General features: G+C 42.4%; 2 protein-coding genes across 2 annotated transcripts in view; both read right to left on the reverse strand.

The window, feature by feature from the left end:
- The window catches only part of LOC145405277 (uncharacterized), a 46,087-nt gene that overhangs the window by 12,720 nt on the left and 14,850 nt on the right, over positions 1 to 18,517 (reverse strand). Inside the window, exon 2 of the mRNA XM_080276692.1 lies at positions 14,286 to 14,386. Coding sequence (XP_080132818.1) covers positions 14,286 to 14,386 — 101 coding nt within the window. The remainder of the gene's footprint in view (positions 1 to 14,285; positions 14,387 to 18,517) is intronic.
- Positions 15,839 to 18,517, reverse strand: part of Pbgs (Porphobilinogen synthase) — a 106,649-nt gene continuing 103,970 nt past the window's right edge. The window contains exon 9 of the mRNA XM_080276700.1: positions 15,839 to 16,034. The gene's annotated coding sequence lies outside the window, so the exon portion shown is untranslated. The remainder of the gene's footprint in view (positions 16,035 to 18,517) is intronic.

Genomic DNA, 18,517 nt, shown 5'->3' on the forward strand with positions numbered 1-18,517 from the left:
TAGGACAGAGGCAAGTTCAGGGGAACACTTTTTCAAAACAATTGGCGGAATTCCATCTGGGCCTGGAGCTTTGTTGGTAGGTAAATTGTCTAGGATGGATTTTACGTATCTTGTCTGTATTTTAATATCTCCCTCCCTCCTCCACCATTTCCCTCTTCATCTCTCACATACATATTCCTCCCTCCCTTCACCATCTCCCTCTCCATTTTTCTCATCCCTCCCTCTCGCCCTCCCTCCCTTCACCACCTCCCTCTCCATCTTTCCCATCCCCCCCTCCCTCGTCCACTTCGTTTTTGCTATCCTCAGGCGATTTTATTTAGCTCTGAAGATACTTGTCCTCCTGGAGGATGGTTATAGCCTTCATTTAATGTTTCACTGCAAGAGATATCTTCAGAGCTGACTAAAATCGTCAGCAAATAGCAAAATATACTCACACTATGTCACTGGACAGAAGGGGTCAAGTCCCTCGGTTATAGTCCTCAATAACATTCACGGAAGACAGATCCAAGAAGAACGTTTTGGTTTTACGAAATTTGTGAGATGAAAATACTGAAAAAAAAAAAAAAAACTAATTATCCGTGTTCCGATCTTTCGCTTGTAAAGCAGACTCAAAAAGTAATTTATGAATCTTAATCTTGGTTTTATTTACTGTGTCCTTCGAAGGCAGATAAGAAAAAAATCAGAATAAATGAATCCTATATCGTTAAGCACTAGGTAAAACAAATAAAAAATGTATGAATCCTAACCTTGGATATACGCTCCTTATACGCAGTATATAAAGTAAAACATAAAAAAGAAGGCCTTCTTGTGACGTGACGTCACTGGGTTTCCGGTGGACGCCAATGCCTAGGAGTCCATCTCACTCTTTGTTGGTCCCGTCTCAGGGTCTGGTCACCCTATCTGGAGCCTTTGTTGATGCTCTTCTCGTCGGCTCATTTCATCCCTAGGCCTACCCAGTATCCACGCTCTGCAGCTTCATTCCATGTGAACCCACTACTATCAGCCGTATTTTAGGGGAAGGCTGAGACTCGGAAATTGCCTCGCTGGGGAACTGAATGGAAAACGACTATTATGGGTCGTGTTCTAGATAAAGATTCGTCGTCATCATCATCATGATTATCATTCTAGGAAAATATGGGACTTGGTGAAGCTTTGTGTGGGAATTGGACGCAAACAGACTAATGTGGGTCCTGTTCCAGGGCAAAATTGATACTAAGCAAAAGCTTATTTCCTTTTTATGGAGAAAAAAAAAAAAGCCAGAAGCCTGTATAAATCTCCTTTCCAAAGAAAATGAGAGAGAGAGAGAGAGAGAGAGAGAGAGAAAGAGAGAGAGAGAGAGAGAGGCAGCACTATAACGAGTGAATGGATGACTGACCCCTCACCTGCCCCCATACAAGCAACAGAAAACCCTATAATTTCAAATCTTATAATCTCAAACAGCTAACGAGTAGGGTTTTAGATAAAAAAAAATTATTAAAAGTGCCCTGTCTAGCTTCCTCCCATGACAATTATATATATATATATATATATATATATATATATATATATATATATATATATATATATATGTATATATATTTATGTGTCCAACTCTGGGCATAGGCTTCACAGTCTGCTTTCAAGGCCCAGTAGCCCTCCTACGTACCGCACACCTCTACATGTCACCAGTTCGACGCTAACACCCACCGTCCATACTGAATACATGCTAGGGCTGTCTCATACAGGACTGGTGTATTGGTATTTTTACATGTCGGTGGGTCTTCTAGTAGATCAGTAAAGTCTGATTTTTATGAAATTCAAATCCTTAAACTGCTCCCTGCCCCAGCGGGATTTGAACCCGGGTCCGTTAGGACTTCAAGCCACCTCTCTACCGATTGAGCCACCGCCTCCCCCCATTATCTTCACTGTGAAGCGGAGGTACAATAAGTCAAAGATTTCCCGTCCATTCCACCATCTCTTCATTATATCAATATCTCTTGCATTATATATACTGTATGGCTGTCGACATGAAGGTGGCGTATCTTTTTCTTTTCTTTTCTTTTTTTTTTGGGGGGGCCCCCTGCCTGGAAACCTTTCTTTTCCCTCCTCTATCTATCTATTGCCTGAAGCCTCAATCCCGTAAGGGATGGCCACAAACAAATCGCCTCCATGTCACGCTGTCTAATGCCACTTCACTGCCTCTCTCCCAGGCCACACATCCCTCTCTCATATTCCTCTCCACTCCATCCCTCCATCTCATCCTCAGCCTCCCCCTCTCTCTCCATGTTCCTCTCAAATAACTCATTTCCACCGCTGTCACTCTTGACTTGTGTCCTTCCAACAAGGCCCAAGCTTCATTTCCATACGTTAGAGTAGGTATCACAATACTGCCATGTAGTGATTTTTTACTTCCATGCTCACTTCCCTGTTCCCTAATCACTGCTTTCAAAGAACCAGCAACCTTTCTTCCCTGTTGTACCATTTCAAGCACTTCACCATCTAAACTTTCATCCTTACTCATCACACTACCCAAGTGCTTGAACGCACTCACATTTTCCATAACCTCCTCATCCAGTCTCACTGAACATCCAGTGACTTCATTTCTCTCGAAGATCATAACTTTACTCTTCCCTACATTCCCCTTTAGATTCCTCTTCTTACAAACTCTCTCAAATTCATTCACCAAGCCTTGCAGTCCCCCTTCGTATTCACTTAATACAGTATCATCTGTAAACAACAGTACAGGGAGTTATCACACACTGCCCTCTCTCATTAGTGTGGCTCCAACATCCACTGCCCTACCTTTTATCTCTTTTATTACCCCATCCATGTACAGACTGAACAACCATGGGAACATAACACATCCCTATTTCAATCCAAAATTCAGACAGAAAAACTCACTCAGTTCACTATGCACATGCACTGCAGCCTTAGCACCTTCATATTATATACTCTTCACGGCATTCAACAACTTCCCATTTACTCCACATATTTTTAATACTTTCCACATTCCCTGTCTATCCACCCTGTCATATGCTTTCTCCAAATCCACGAAGGACACATACAACTTCTTTCCCTTCTCTAGAAACTTTTCCACTAAAGACCTATTAATAAATATCAGATCTACACAACCTCTTTCCTTTCTAAAACCTCCCTTTTCTTCCCCAACTAAATCCTCTGTTATTTCCCTAACTCTAAATAAGTACCCTACCAAATACTTTTCCTATTACACTAAGATGACAAATGCCCCTATGATTACTGCACGCTTCATTTTCCCCTTTTCCTTTGTACAGGGGAATAATTATACCTTACTTCCAATCCTCCGGGACTTTACCTTCCTCCCAGACCAATCTGCACATCTTCCATATCCATTCTACTCCTATCTCTACCCCATGCTTCAGCATTGCACCATACACTCCATCAATTCCTGGGGCTTTCCCCATTTTGACTTTCTTCATTGCTTCCACTACTTCCATCCTACTGATTTCTTCCTCTCTTCTCATCTCCCTCCTCCTCCCAGCCATTCCCCAGCCACTTATACTCATATTACTTTCATTCTCTATGTTCAACAATTCCCTGAAGTGTTCTCTCCATCTGCTCACTTTTTCCCCCTTCTCCACTAGCAATATACCATTCTTATCTTTCACTCCCCAACTTACTTCTTTATCATCCCGTCTAACTCTCTTTACCTCTTTCCAGAACATTTTCTTACATTCCCTCCACTTTACACTCAAATTCCTCGGAAAGTCCTCATCCACTCTCTTCTTGCTCTCTCTTACTAAATTTTTTCACCTCTCATTTCCTCTCTACATGCAACTCTCACTTCTGTTTCTCATTCACTCACTATATGCTTTCTTCTTTTGTGCCACAGCCTGTCCCCTCCTCAAGGGACATAATAAACAACTAATAGTATAGATTTCTGACACATTATTCCAAATATTAACATAATTTTCGAGAGGATTCGTTCAAAATCATACTTGTGTGTGTGTGTGTGTGTGTGTGTGTGTGTGTGTGTGTGTGTGTGTGTGTGTGTGTGTGTGTGTGTGTGTGTGTGTGTGTGTGTGTGTGTGTGTGTGCGTGCGTGCGTGCGTGTGTGCGTGCGTGTGTGTGTGCGCGCGCGCGCTCTTTCTTTCTGCATTCTTTTTCAGTCCGTTTCCTTCTTTCCCTGGGCCTAGGATGCTCTGTATATGATAGCTTATCAACACTTTTATCTTCATTGATACAGCTGTCAAATGTTTCATTACCAAACTAGAGTGGTAAATAATATGACCTGATAAAACAATGTCTGAGTGGTAATTAATTGCTGTGTGGGACTGGAAGGGTGCGTTGAATGCTACTCTCTGCCTGCCGGCTCATCATCGCACAGTCCAGACCTAAACTCTGGGGTTCCTGCCTGATTAACTTTTGATACTGACTTTTTTTCAGGACAATGCGCTCTAACATATTAAGATCTCTTATAGATACATCCTAATATACGAGTAAGCCCTCGGTTGTCACGGCATCAGATATTATTATGGAAATTAGGGTTTCTCAGGGGCCGTGGACAAGTCTCATTCTGCTTTGTGAAAGGCGACTTCCTTGGTCCAGCATCCGCATCGCATTCCTTGCGTTCTCCCCCCTCCCCCATAATCACCGTTCATTTTTTCATACCCTTATTTTGTCGCCTGATTATGGCTCTCTCAGTACAGTTTTACGCTCATTGACCATTTTTAAGCCGTGGAGAGGGTCGCCTTCATTTGGTGGCACTGATATAACTGAGCGGTGGAGTTTCCCGTTTATATACGCCTTCGCTTGGTGGCACTTACATAACTGGGCGATGGAGCTACCTCATCATACAAACGTACCTCAACTATCCCCCCTACAAGAATGGTCAGCTGTGGGGAAAGGGAATCTAAAGTTTGCAACCCACCAAGTTCACGTCTACTACTCCTAAATCACATCCCCCACCTCACTGTCATCTTTCATCTCTTCATAGCTTTATTTCTCCTGTGTAATTATGGCTACCTCGGTAAAGTTTTATGCTCACTGATTATGTGTTTAAAGGATGTACTGATGATTTTTTCCCCTAACAATTTAGTCGTGCATGATGGAAGACAAGATGATAAACAGACAATCCAGTATCGTGTTGCAGAGGATTGCAGCTTCCACACCGCGACTGTACTTCCAAGACGATCTAAAGTAAATAATTTAAAGTAGGCACTTAAATGCAATATATACTTGAATTTTTACTTTCATGTTATAAAATGACACTGACACGTGTTCACAAATTCTTCCTCAGCGTGAGACCTTCGTGATGCTGCTGAGGAAATCGACGACGGTCTGCAAAACTGGATGATGTATGGAATGGGAAATATTGAAGAGAAAGAGGAATTTAGGTAACGATTGATGGTGGTGATCATGTCCTTCATTCCTTACTGTATAAAGAATGCAAAGAGTGCCGGATAAGATGTACCAAAACACTTTAATGACAATAAATGTCTCTATAACATGGACTTAAAAATTCTGAGACAACAAGAATAATTTCTAGAAGACCACTGTAGCGAAAGGGTTAAAAATGAAGATTTAATACATTTGTACATCATAAAATAAAGACACATATCTAGTGATATCTGTAGTGAAGGGTGTCTAGTCGCCTTTATTGTCCCAGCATCCACTTACGTCCTTGCTACTGCAAGGCGATTCTATTCAGCATGGAGGAGACATGTGGTAGCAGTGAATTTTGTCTAAAATTGCCATCGTTCCATCATGAAGACTGAGCTGTGATAAGAGAATAACACTGAATTATAATGCTAGGCACGGAGAAGTGTTAGGGCAAGGATGCAGAGCCCAAGTATTGCCTTATTCTGCCACTGAGCTACGGGATATCAGCTGAAAAAGAAAGAAATCTCAGAGCAGACGATCTATCACCTTCATTTCAGATATTTTACACAATTTTAATAGTCCTTGCAAATTGAGAGATACTAGTCAATAAAAGTTACATTTTCCCATTAATATTCAGTTACATTCAACCATATGACAACCTCTTTTTAATTTCTTTAACAATAATACAAGCATATGTCCCCAGAATATATCTATCCATAACCAGACTCCTTAATCCCGGAAGGCATGGCCGCACACAAATTACCTCCATGTACCCTTTTCGAGAAATTTATTAAATATGTTAAATTTACTAAAACAAGCATATATGCAGCATATAGACTGAAGAAAATTATGCAACCACTACAACAGCAAAGAGTTAATTTCATATTTCACTATACTTTTAAATAGCGGTATAATTAAGACTGCAATTTAGTTGACAAAACCAGGAAGCTAATTTGCAGTGTCGCCTCCGTCTGTTCCTGGTATATGTGATGGTATAGCGGTGAGGAAGGTGGCAACAATATAATGCGTGTAGATAATGCCTACACTTGCAACGTTTAAACTTTATACTCTCTTACTTTAACTAGGAGTAAAACTGCCATAACTCCATCTTGAATTACGCTATTCAAGAGGAAGTGCTATGGAAAGGCTGTACACTGTCGCAGAAGTGTAAAACTGCCACTGAGCTACGGGGAACAGGCTGCAAAAGGATGAACCAAGGTAGTGAATAAACAGTTTTTTTTTTTTTTTTTTTTTTTTTAATGTAAGGAAGAAGGAAGCAAAGGCCAGAAGCCCGCAAGATTGTTCCTTCCGAGAAAAAAAAATAACAGTAATGAACAACAGCACTGTCAAATAATATTAGTTTTAATCTAATTATTTACTTTTACTCCCTTCGCAGCGTAAAGGCCAGAGGCTAAGCTACTGTAGTGCCGAACAATAAGGGTAAGTGATTGATCTGCGTCCCTTGTAGCATTTTATATGACAGGAAAACCTTCAACTAAACATGTGTCTTATGTACAGTACTACCATATACAGTACGAGCAATCGTACGTTCTCTCTCTCTCTCTCTCTCTCTCTCTCTCTCTCTCTCTGTCATCCAGCTAATGACCAGATGATCCCGTGCGGGGGAGGGGGAGGTGGAGGAAGGAGTCCACATTTCCGGTCCAGCTACACTTGAGTCTTTATTCCCCTTCTTTCCTTCCTCCAACCGCCCTCCCCCCCCTCTTCCAGTGCTGGAGAGGGATGCCTTCACGGGGTGGAACTAATACGACAGGGCGCTGGAGATGAGCATTTATGCAAACGTCCCTCCCTCCCTGACCTCCCAAATGAGCATGATGTGCTGCAGAATACTGACAGTTTCAGCCTGCAGTCCATTGGGTTTACGTCCAAATTAGCCTGGGGCCACAGCAACAACCCCGTCCAAGCCCACCCACCCCCGACAGATCTTACCTCATACCCCTTGATACGTATTCCCTCCTACGCCACACCCCTGTGACTTGGCCTCTTATCCTCCTTTCCTCCCTGATATTTAGCCCGATACTCCCCCCTATCACTTGGCCCCTAATCCATCTGACATTTAGCCCCTCATCCCCCTAACACTTGGCTCCTCATCCTCTAACACTTAACCCCTCATTCCCCTAATATTTAGCTCCTCATTCTCTCTAACAATGACTCCTAATCCCCACCCCCAAATTCTGCCCATCCTCCTCCGCAGACTTGTGCCCTGGCACCCTCCCCACTTCCGCTATCCCTCCTAGGCTACAGCATAATTCCCTCCCTTTATTCAAAATGGATACGTAATCAGTAAAATGCGCTTTGTGAGCGTGTGCCGAGCGAACGAGCTCCATGTTATAACAATTTCCCTCTGATATACTAGAGTCAGTGCCAAAAAACACAGTGTTACGAGTCTTTTTAAATTTGATTTCGTAACTGAGGCGTTCACCGATTAGAGCCCAACACTCCATTAGAAAGCTCGAAATTTCACGGGGTTCCTACGCCTTTATGGGTGAGTTTTTAGCCAATAGAATATTTTACTGAATGAATGTATCACATGCAGAAAGAATTTCAACTCTTGTTTCACATAAGAGTAAAGTTATTAGCGTCGGCTTAGCATGACGGTCGGGTCGGGCCGGACGGGTTGGGCCAGGCCGCTCATTTCCAAACTTTAATGAAAGTAAACATCGCTCACTCGCTAGTAATTATTTGAACACTGTTTGTGTGTCTCTGGGATAACAAGCTTTTAACACAGAAAGGTGAGGACTATCTTAAACGCGATTTGAGTGTCCAAAAATGGTTGATGCTCTATACTTCTTTGAATAAATTCTTCACACTGTGATAGAAGCATTATCTATAAACGATTAATGTTCTCTCTCTCTCTCTCTCTCTCTCTCTCTCTCTCTCTCTCTCTCTCTCTCTCTCTCTCTCACTATTCAGAATTAATACATAATAATTAATGATCAGAACACTATTTGTGGAATCCTTTTAAGGCTAACAAGTCTCCAATGAAGGTGAGTACCCATATCGAGTCTTCGAAAATGGTTGATGCTTTATCTTCAAGTATATGCTGTATGCAGAAATATAAGCACTTTTTATGGATTCCCCCTTTGAAATACCAATCTTGCAAATAAATGGGAGTGGTGCTTATACGTATCTCGAATGCGAAGCAATATCTATGAATATAGGATATTAGTCGTGATGCTGATCGTGGCTATCCCGACAGGATGCTGTGGGGTTATCACCATGACCCCGTTACTTCCTGCACCATGATTTAGGCCTATCAGATCGACGTTCCCAGCCTTACGGCATCTTAGCCAATTATTGTTATTATTAAGTCTCCTTATCAGTTTAATACTGTTATGACTCACGTTACTTTGTCGAATTTTAACGATATTATTGTTCTAAATCTGATATGCAAATAGGCTGTGCTTTACAGTGTACAGCATGGTAACTGCCATTATCGTATTCACTTGGTGTCTCATGGAAAAAAAAAAAAAAAATCTTGCTACGACACTGGAATATGGAACCTAATCTATAGAACGGAATACACTGTTAGAGACAGCAAGTACCGTCCACAGTGTATGCGAATGCGTTCCCTGCGTCCTGCCAACATCACTCCCACCGTATGTGAAGGATTACATTATGGCAGGTCTTCTCCGAGCTGAGAAGTAGGCCTGGGATACGAACAAAGTCTGATGTCTCCTCGGTTCCTCGTCAAAAGCCAGTGATCATCCATTCTCCGGGTCCGTGGGCTGATGAGGCCGTAATTCGCGGCTCTTTTGTTTATCAGTTGACGTCCGCAGTGGTCGTCAATGGATGGGAAGTGGTGTCGTTCCCGTCTCCCCCTCTGGTCGTCATTAGTGACATTTAAGAGTAATGACTCCGTTATTCACACTCCTTTGTGGGTGCAGTTGTTCGTTTTGCGTCAGGAGAGAGAAGCCTTCTTTTTAGACTTTGGGAAGAGAGAGGGAGGCACAATGCTGTTCTCACGGCCCAATGGAGGAAACAATAGAGGCAGAATATTATACTTCCATGAATAAGTCGCCTTCTACTGGCATGGGTAGGGCCACACAATTCCACTCTTGAGAACTTTATCATCTCACACAGATACCAAAGTTCGATATTTTTCCCACATAAAATTAGAATACACAATCAAGGAGACACAGACATGGATTACAGGGAAGAGACGACGTAGACACTGCATATGCCTACAGTTAGTCCAGCTTCACAAGGCGGTGATTTTAGTTCTTCTGCAGCTTATTTCCCATGTTTCAGTGGCAGAATAAGATAGAATTGTGACTCTCCATCCTTTCCATAACATCTTTTCGTGACGCGTATCATATCCACGAGTCACCTGCTTGATACAGCTCAGCATTTAAGATGGAGAGACATCAATTTTTGGTATGGTTACAGTAAATTGAGAACAAAAAGGTCAAGAACATTATTTTCATCCTAGCCCAGTTTCCTACAACTGCTCATGATAGAGAGATCCAGACAATAGTTTTTTCCTTTCTTATTTCATACCTTTTAAAACACTACTCTGATGATGAAAGTAATAACAAAACAATAATAATAATGATGATGATGAGGATGATGATAATAATAATAATAATAATAATAATAGCGGTTATGGTGATGATGATGATGATGATGATGATGATGATGATGATGATAATGATGATGACGATGATGATGATGACGATGATGATAATGACAATGATGACGATGACGATAAAAACAATAACAGTAATAATAATAATAATAATAATAATAATAATAATAATAATAATAATAACAACAATAATAATAATAACAATAATAATAATAATAATAATAATAATTAATAATAATATTAATATTTAATAATAATAATAATAAAATAATAATAATAATAATAATTCATCTGTCGTTTCTCAAATGCTCCAGACCTTCGAGAGAATTAACTAGCACATAACTTATCAGTAAAAACAGTGAAGAGAAATTTACTATCTACCTCTCTCTCTCTCTCTCTCTTGTGGGAAGTGGGCTGATATGTCATCCCGTCTTACTTATCACAGGCAAGAGAAGATATACATAGGACTGTCTGTCGCTTCCGCAAGGCGACTCGTCTCTGTGTGTGTGTGTGTGTGTGTGTGTGTGTGTGTGTGTGTGTGTGTGTGTGTGTGTGTGTCTTTACACACACACACACACACACACACACACACACACACACACACACACACACTAGGAGGGAGGAGTGGGTCAGAGATCTACACACACACGTATTACATGGAAAATTAGGGTACTGCTTCACCACTGTTACGAACTGGTGCTTAATGACCCATGGCATGAGGTTAACGAGAAGTATAGTACTGTGTTTATCATCATCATCATCATCAAGAGAAAAATTATAATGAATGATAATGATGATGATAATGACTAATGATAATTAAGATTATGATGATGGGGGGACGACGGTGGTAGTGGCAATACTACTGATGATAATAATGAAGACTACGACGACGATGATGATGATGATGAAAAACGATGATAACAGTGATATCGAAAAGTAACCCAGCGCAATACAAAGGCACTTCCGTGTTTCATCACTGCCACACAGCAAATTCCTCTATACCCTGTTTCGTATATCACATTCTCCTACACGCCAAGTGTGAGGTGAAATAATTGGTTCCGAGAGGCTAAATAATATACCAGTTTGTCCTTATTAGCATCTCCTACCTCATCTCCCCTTCTCATCTCCCTCCCCTTCTTCCCATCACCTCCTCCTCTTATATCTACCTCCTCCAACCTCCCCCCCCCATCAACATCCCTCTCTTTCCTCACCCTCTCATCTTTCACCTCCCCTTCCACCTCCTGTCCTTCTTACCTCCTCTCGCCTCCTTTTATTTCTACCTTCTCTTCCAACCTCACCCACATCCTTCTTCCACCCCACCCCAACGTTCCTCCCATCCCTCACTCCCACCTTCGCCCCTCTCATCTTTTACCTCCCCTACCATTTCACATATCTTTCCTTCCTACCTTCCCTCAGCTCCTCTTATCTCTACTTTTTCCAACATCACCCCCATTCTCTTTCCATCTCAAGCCAATGTTCCTCCACCCCTCACTCCCACCACCCCTCCTCTCTCTCTCTCTCTCTCTCTCTCTCTCTCTCTCTCTCTCTCTCTCCCTCTCTCTCTCTCTCTCTCTTACCTTCCTCCCCACATTACATCTCTCTCCTCACTACCTCACCCCATTACTTCCTGCGTATTTACCCCACATACATCATCACCCTCCTTTATCTGTCTCTCCCTCACTTCTCATTCTCACCATCCCCAACTTTCCCCCTCCTCCTGACTCAAACCCATCTCCCCTTTTCATCTCCCCATCACCATCCTCTAGCATCCCAACCCCTGACAGATTTTGATCGACCACAACAAAGCAACCTTCTTCTCCCCCCTTGCACTTATTGTCACCTAAACTTTCCTACACCCAACATTTTATATGCTCCCATCTTACACGCACACACACACACACACACACACACACACACTTTTATGGGCCCTCCGTTCATACTCATACTTCATTGCCTACCTGGTACACGTGTCATCCTATGAATGCTCCCTTTCTATAACAATCATATTTCATTCTTTGCTCGCACCCATTCCACATTTATATATACACACTTCACTGCCATGACCCCTCCATCCATGCCCACACTGCCAACACCCTTCGCCCTATACCAATTTTCTTCCTACCACTCTTACATATTTTACTGGCCACTATTTTTTCAGGCTGTCATTCATCACAAAATTTTTCTACAGTCTTCTATTCTTCTGACTATCCACTTCAATTGTTATACGTTGTGTAGATATTAATGGAGGAAATTGAAAATGTGAGTGCGTTTAAGTACCTGGGTAGTGTGATGAGTAATGATGGAAGTTTAGTGGGTGAAGTGCTTGAAAGTGTACAACAGGGAAGAAAGGTTGCTGGCTCTTTGAAAGCTGTGCTATGGAACAGGGAAGTGAGCATGAAACTAAAAAAAAATCGCTGCATGACAGTACTGTGATACCAACTCTAAAATGGAAGTGAAGCTTGGACCTTGTTGGAAAGACACATGTCAAGTGTGGGAGCAGTGGAAATGAGTTATGTGAGAAAAGCATGTGGAGTTACGTGGAGAGACAGACTGACAAATGAGAAAGTGAAGGTGCGTTGTGGTGTGGATGTGATAGAAAACGTTATGAGAAATACATTTTTAAGCGGTTTGGCCATGTGGAGAGGATGGAGAGAGAGAGACTAACGAAAAGAGTGTATGCTTGTGAGGTGAGGGGGAGGAGAGAGGGGGAGACCGAAGATGAGATGGAGGGATGGAGAGGAGAGAGATATATGGGAGAGGGGGGTGTGAGCCGGGAGCAAGGCAGTGAAATGGCGTTAGACAGGGCGATATGGAGGCGATCTGTTTGTGGTCAGCCCTTACGGGATTACGGCGTCTGGCAATAGATCGATCGACAGATAGATATTTTACTGACCTACTTACCTATCTACTATTTGTACTGAAGATACCTGTCTATGATTATTACCATCATCATCATCTTCATCATCCACTCTCACATATCCTCACCCACTGCAACATCTAAACATGCCACTACCCACCCCAACCCATTATTATCAGCCCACAATCATCTCCATATCACCCTCCCCACTCTCACCGCCCCACTATCTACACCCTGGCCCATAGACATAACATTGCTTCCCCCACTACCTCCCACACCCACCCAAATTTACCCTCTCTCACTCGCCTGCACACCCACTCTACTTCAACCACCTATCCAGACCCAAAATTCTACCCCTATCCCGCTTCCACCCACTTCCACCCATACCCCACCCACACCCACACCCACCCTGCACCACCCTCACCTGCCCCATCCACATCTCCCGACATTCCACAACTTCCGTTCCTTGCCATCCCACCCACCTACCCAGACATGCATATACCTATACACATCAACATAAAGTACAAAAATGATACATGATGTGTGGAACCTTTCATATGAAGACAGACTTAAAAGACTAAATTTGCATTCATTTGAAAGGTGTAGTGCAAGGGGAGGCTGAACTGAGGTGTTTAAGTTGATGCAGGGAATAAATAAGGGGAATTTTAGCAAGGTACTTAAAGTAAGTGGACAGGATAGAACTAAATGTAATGGTTTCAAACTAGGCAAATTCCGCTTTAGTAAGGAAATAGGTAGAAATTGGTTGGGAAATAGAGTAACGGACGAATGGAATCAACAAGCCTAGCGGGGTAGTTGCTGCCCCTTCCACTGGGAGTTTCAAGCATGGATTAGATATGCATATGACAAGTAAGGGATGGATATGATAAAGTCTCCTAATAACCAGTACTAATTCATCCTTTTTCCTCTTCAAATTTCGCTATGATAGTCTCTTTTTTCCTTTCACACTTTCCTATAAAATGTCCACGCCAATTTTCCTACACTGCAGTATCTTCCGACTTTTCCCTACCGGTTGCGGTTGCAGGGTTTGGTGGGTGGGGGAAAGCCTTCTTCTTTACTATCCTTGTCTTCTTCTTGTAGCTCAGTCACTCTTGTAGGAACTGCCTAGCATGGGTCAGCTGGCCTACTGCAGTTATCATCACTTCTTACGTTCTCTCTCTCTCTCTCTCTCTCTCTCTCATATATCCCTCCCTATCTTTCCCTCTGCATTCCCGTATACCCCTAACCTCTTCCTATTTCTTAATATTTCACTCCCTCTCCATCCACCCATATTTCTTCCATAACTCTCTCCAACCCCTTTCCCTCCGATCTTCTTTTCTCCTCGTGCCTCCTCCTCCACCCCCCATGCCTCTGCCGGATCCCTCCATCTACCCTTTCCTCTCCCCTTCCTCTCCACCCTTCCCTCCTCCACCTCCTCCTCCTCTCTTCTCATTCTCTCCTCCGCTCTGGGCTAAAAATCCTCACCTCATTTCCTGTGGCAGAACATTCTTGGCGCCTCACCTGTCCGCCATATTGTTTGTTGATAGTCTTGCTCCCATACCTACTTGACCATCTCACAATCCAGCCTGGCAGAGCAACAAGTCATTTATTTAGCATAATAGGTATTGAACATTGCAAAATAGCATTCCATTTCACAGTGCAACACAAGAAACATTTAAAATTGCTACAGAACATCGTTGGACAGTGCACTATATCATCATATATCGGACACAGAGCAACACAGCATCATCGCACATACACCACGCTCCCACGCTGACCTGCACACAATATGGCCTAACAGAGCAATATATCGACTAATTATTATTGCGGTATAGCAATAAAGAACATAGCAGTACCGCGTCGTCAAATGAAAGATTGCAAAAGCCGTATTATACTTTTTTTTTTTTTTGTCATTCCCTATACCATCTTGCTCCCACGCTGACCATCTACGCAACCAGGTCCGACAGTGCAAAGTCCTGGAACTGAAATACAACACATAATGCCACCCAGGGAGTAGGTCGGCCACCCATCCTTCTCTGTTCTGGGCCACGGCAGACTAGTTTCGAGCTCCACCTCGCAGCAGGACAAAGCCGTAGACAAAGGGATGGCCAGGTTGGCCCTGGCCAACCTTGAAATATCCCTGCACACAGTGCACAGTGGTCACCCTAGTGGCCACCCAAATTTCCGGAGGAACACCTCCAGATTTCTCAAGAGTTCTCCTTGGGTCACCCCACAAGTGGGTCTGGCCACCCCTTTGTCACCCCATTTTATAATTCCTAGCTACACAAGTGCAGGGGGGCGGGATGGGGAGAGGAGGAAAAAGGGAGGAGAAACTAGAGACGGAAGCCGTGTGAATCAAAATCGGAATTATTTATTCCACTAAAATTGGATAATGAGAGAGGGAAGTGAGAAAGTAAGATAGGATACAAGAGAAATGGAAGGACGAGGGAGAAGGGAGGGAGGAAGGGAAGGGAGGGGTGGGGAGAGAGGGGATACAGATGAGGGAGACGGGGAGACGAGACAAAAGAAGGAGGGATACGAAAAGAATGAGAGAAGGAAGTGGAGAGGAGGGAGAGGGGACAGATAGTCAAGGAGGAAAGGGTACAGGGAAGGAGGAGGAATGATGAGAGGTGAGTGAGAGGGAGGGAAGAAGTGAAACGAATCTGAGGTGACGCAAGGTAGAGAAGGAAGACGGAGGTTGAACAGAATAGAAAGTAGTAGGGAGAGAAAGAAGAGGAAGGGAGGGAAGCGGAGAGACGTACGAGGGGTGACAGAAGGTAAAGAAGGAAAAGGGGGGGGGAGGAAGATAAAGAGATGTATGGAAGTGACAGGAGAGGGAGGGATCATGTGTGGCTGGAATGTTGAAGGATGCTGGATACTTAATTTTATACTTATTCTGGCTGATTTATATGCGGCTTTCTAAACTCTGTACATTTAAACTTGGCCTAAAATTGCCATATAACTCCACCTTGAATACTGAGTTGCAACAAGGAGTTAACACAAGAAAATGGTTCTATAACTCTTTACTTTATCTTGGTTTGAATATAAAGTTGCAACATGCAGTTAACACTAGAAAATGGTACTATATTCTTGTTACATTAACTTAGCTTAAAATTGCCATCCCCTCTCCATCCTGAGGGCTGCAACAGGCAGTTATTATTAGAATATGGTGCTTTTCTCTTGTCAGTTTAACTCTGGCTCATAATTTCATCTCCCTCCACCTTGAACTGTGATCTGTAACAAGTGATTAGTTTTAGAATTTGGATTTAATAACGAAGAAATGCTATAGATAGGGTGCAGATCCATAGTATGGTCTTAATATGCCAATAAGCCACGAGAAACAAACAGCGAAGGACGAAAATAAAGACCATATTAAGGTGAAATGAACATAGAAAGAATAATACAGTACAGAAAATACATTCTTCAGATGAAAGGAGCTAAACAAAGTTTCAACCTCTGCTCTGCATCTCATCAAAAATCAAGTTATATGCATTGGCCTTGGATTTATCATAGTTGCAACCCCACGCTCATCCGAATGTGAACCTGCTGGACCGCAGGCTGAAGCTGCCCTCTACCTATGGTCTACCATCCTACTTTTGGGGGATAGGGAGGGAACTGACGGACTTTTGCATAACTAAACGGCTCCACCATCTAAGATGATGCTGCGACAAGAAGGCACCCATCTCCAGCATCAACCTTGATATTAAAAGCCACAGTTAAACAAAATATTCCACCATCCATCCACCCAGATTACTCCATCACAACCATAGGGGCTTGGGCTAAGCTGCTCAGCCCACACATGTAAGTGAGAGTGACCAGCTGCTTTCTCCTTAGCAGCACTAAGTAAGCAAGAAACTCCAACAACCTCTTGGAAATGAATCTCTTATGGGTGACATCCAGCTGGAGCACCAAAAATCTAAGAAATTGTATGAGGGGAACGGGATTAAAGCACAACATCTCCACGTATCACGAAGGTCCACCCTCGATTTCCCTGTGTGCAACAGAGAATCAGTTAAAAACGAAAATTCTTTCATACTCTATGGAGGCATAATTTACTTAATTCAGGCTACTGTGAGACATGTTGTTCATCATCATCATTCACATCTCTCTCTTCACCACCTAAAGATGGGGTGTGGTAGGGTCCAGAAAGTAAGGAAAGAGAAAACACGATGGAGGGAGAACTAACCAACAGTATGCTCAAAGAAATAGGTCACACATTCATTCGCTTACCATTCATGCCCTTGGACTCCTGGCTATTAGTTCACCCATAGGAAATATTAATGGGTAAAAAATTGAAGAATATCTGTTTTCCCTCAGAATGCTCAAATTCAACCCTGCTTGAATAAAATTATCTGGATTTTGCTTGATTAAATTGCCCAAATACATCCAGAGCAACAAAATGATTATGGTACATGTAACTCCTTAATTCAGGTGATATACTTTCAGTCTGATTTCATCTGAGGGAACTAGGCCACTCCCACATAATAAATACTATTATGGTTGCATAAAATTGATGAACCTTACTTTTGAAGCAGGAATGAGAATCCTTGGTTACTACACAAATCAACCCTCCAATCTGACTACATTTGGCCATAACCTGAGGCGACAAGGAATAGAAATTCTTGTCGGATATGAGTAAATGCACTATAGTTTAGTCTTGCTACCTCTACATGATTGTATCTAACTTTGAAACGACCTCTACTAGTAATGGAGTTACCGAATGCTAAATCCACCCACTCCAGCTCATAAAGTCTCACTAAAACTGTCTGAAGGTAACAAGAATTAAATTAGAAATAATGTACATCATCGAAGAGAACGGGATTACAAGAGGTGATTTTCTGATCAGTTTGGTAACCTTAGTCACTCAAGGTTATAAAAAAAAAAAAAAAAAAAAAAAAAAAAAAAAAAAGACTTTTTTAAATTCCCAAAGTACAAAATAACCTTTTATATCTTTTTAAAAATTTATATTTTTCTGCATAAAACCTGAATAAAACATTTCACCTGTACACCACAACATACACTAACCATTTAACAGAATATGTAAAAGCATAAGACTTAAACCCTTCACCCAGAGTGCATCTTAAATACTGAATATCATTCTTGCTATCCACCTACCAATCCTTCATCCAGTCCAGCATTGCCTCATCAAGAGCACAGAGGCATGGGGTTAAGATACAGTCCAGGTATTTAGTCCACACAGTGCTGTAATCCTGAACCAGAAAAGCCACTCTGCCACTCTCTCTCTCTCTCTCTCTCTCTCTCTCTCACACACACACACACACACACACACACACACACACACACACACACACACACACACACACACACACACGCAAATATATTATATACCAGTATATATAAATATGTATATATTCATTTATCATTCATCATCTCATCCTGTGTTGCCCCATGAGAAGCGTTGGAGCTAGGTCCTGACATTTAAGATGAGAGCGATCAGTCTTGCTCATCCCTGAGAGGCATTACAAGAGCAATAAATCCCAACCACCCCTTGGATGTAAATATGCACAGGCTCAATGCGACTGGAGTGCCTTAATTACCCACCAAACTACCAGGCGCCATATGAGTATACGGTTACCACCCAGCCTAGTAAATAGTATCCTGTGTGTACAGGAAACCATTTGGTTTGTCACTCTGTATAGAGTCACCCATACACAGAAGGAATAGGAGAGAATGAAGGACAGAAAGACAGAAGAGGA

This window comes from Coenobita brevimanus, chromosome 66 (assembly GCF_032717465.1).
Source record: "Coenobita brevimanus isolate Jiangsu-jjx chromosome 66, ASM3271746v2, whole genome shotgun sequence".
NCBI classification, from domain to species: domain Eukaryota; kingdom Metazoa; phylum Arthropoda; class Malacostraca; order Decapoda; family Coenobitidae; genus Coenobita; species Coenobita brevimanus.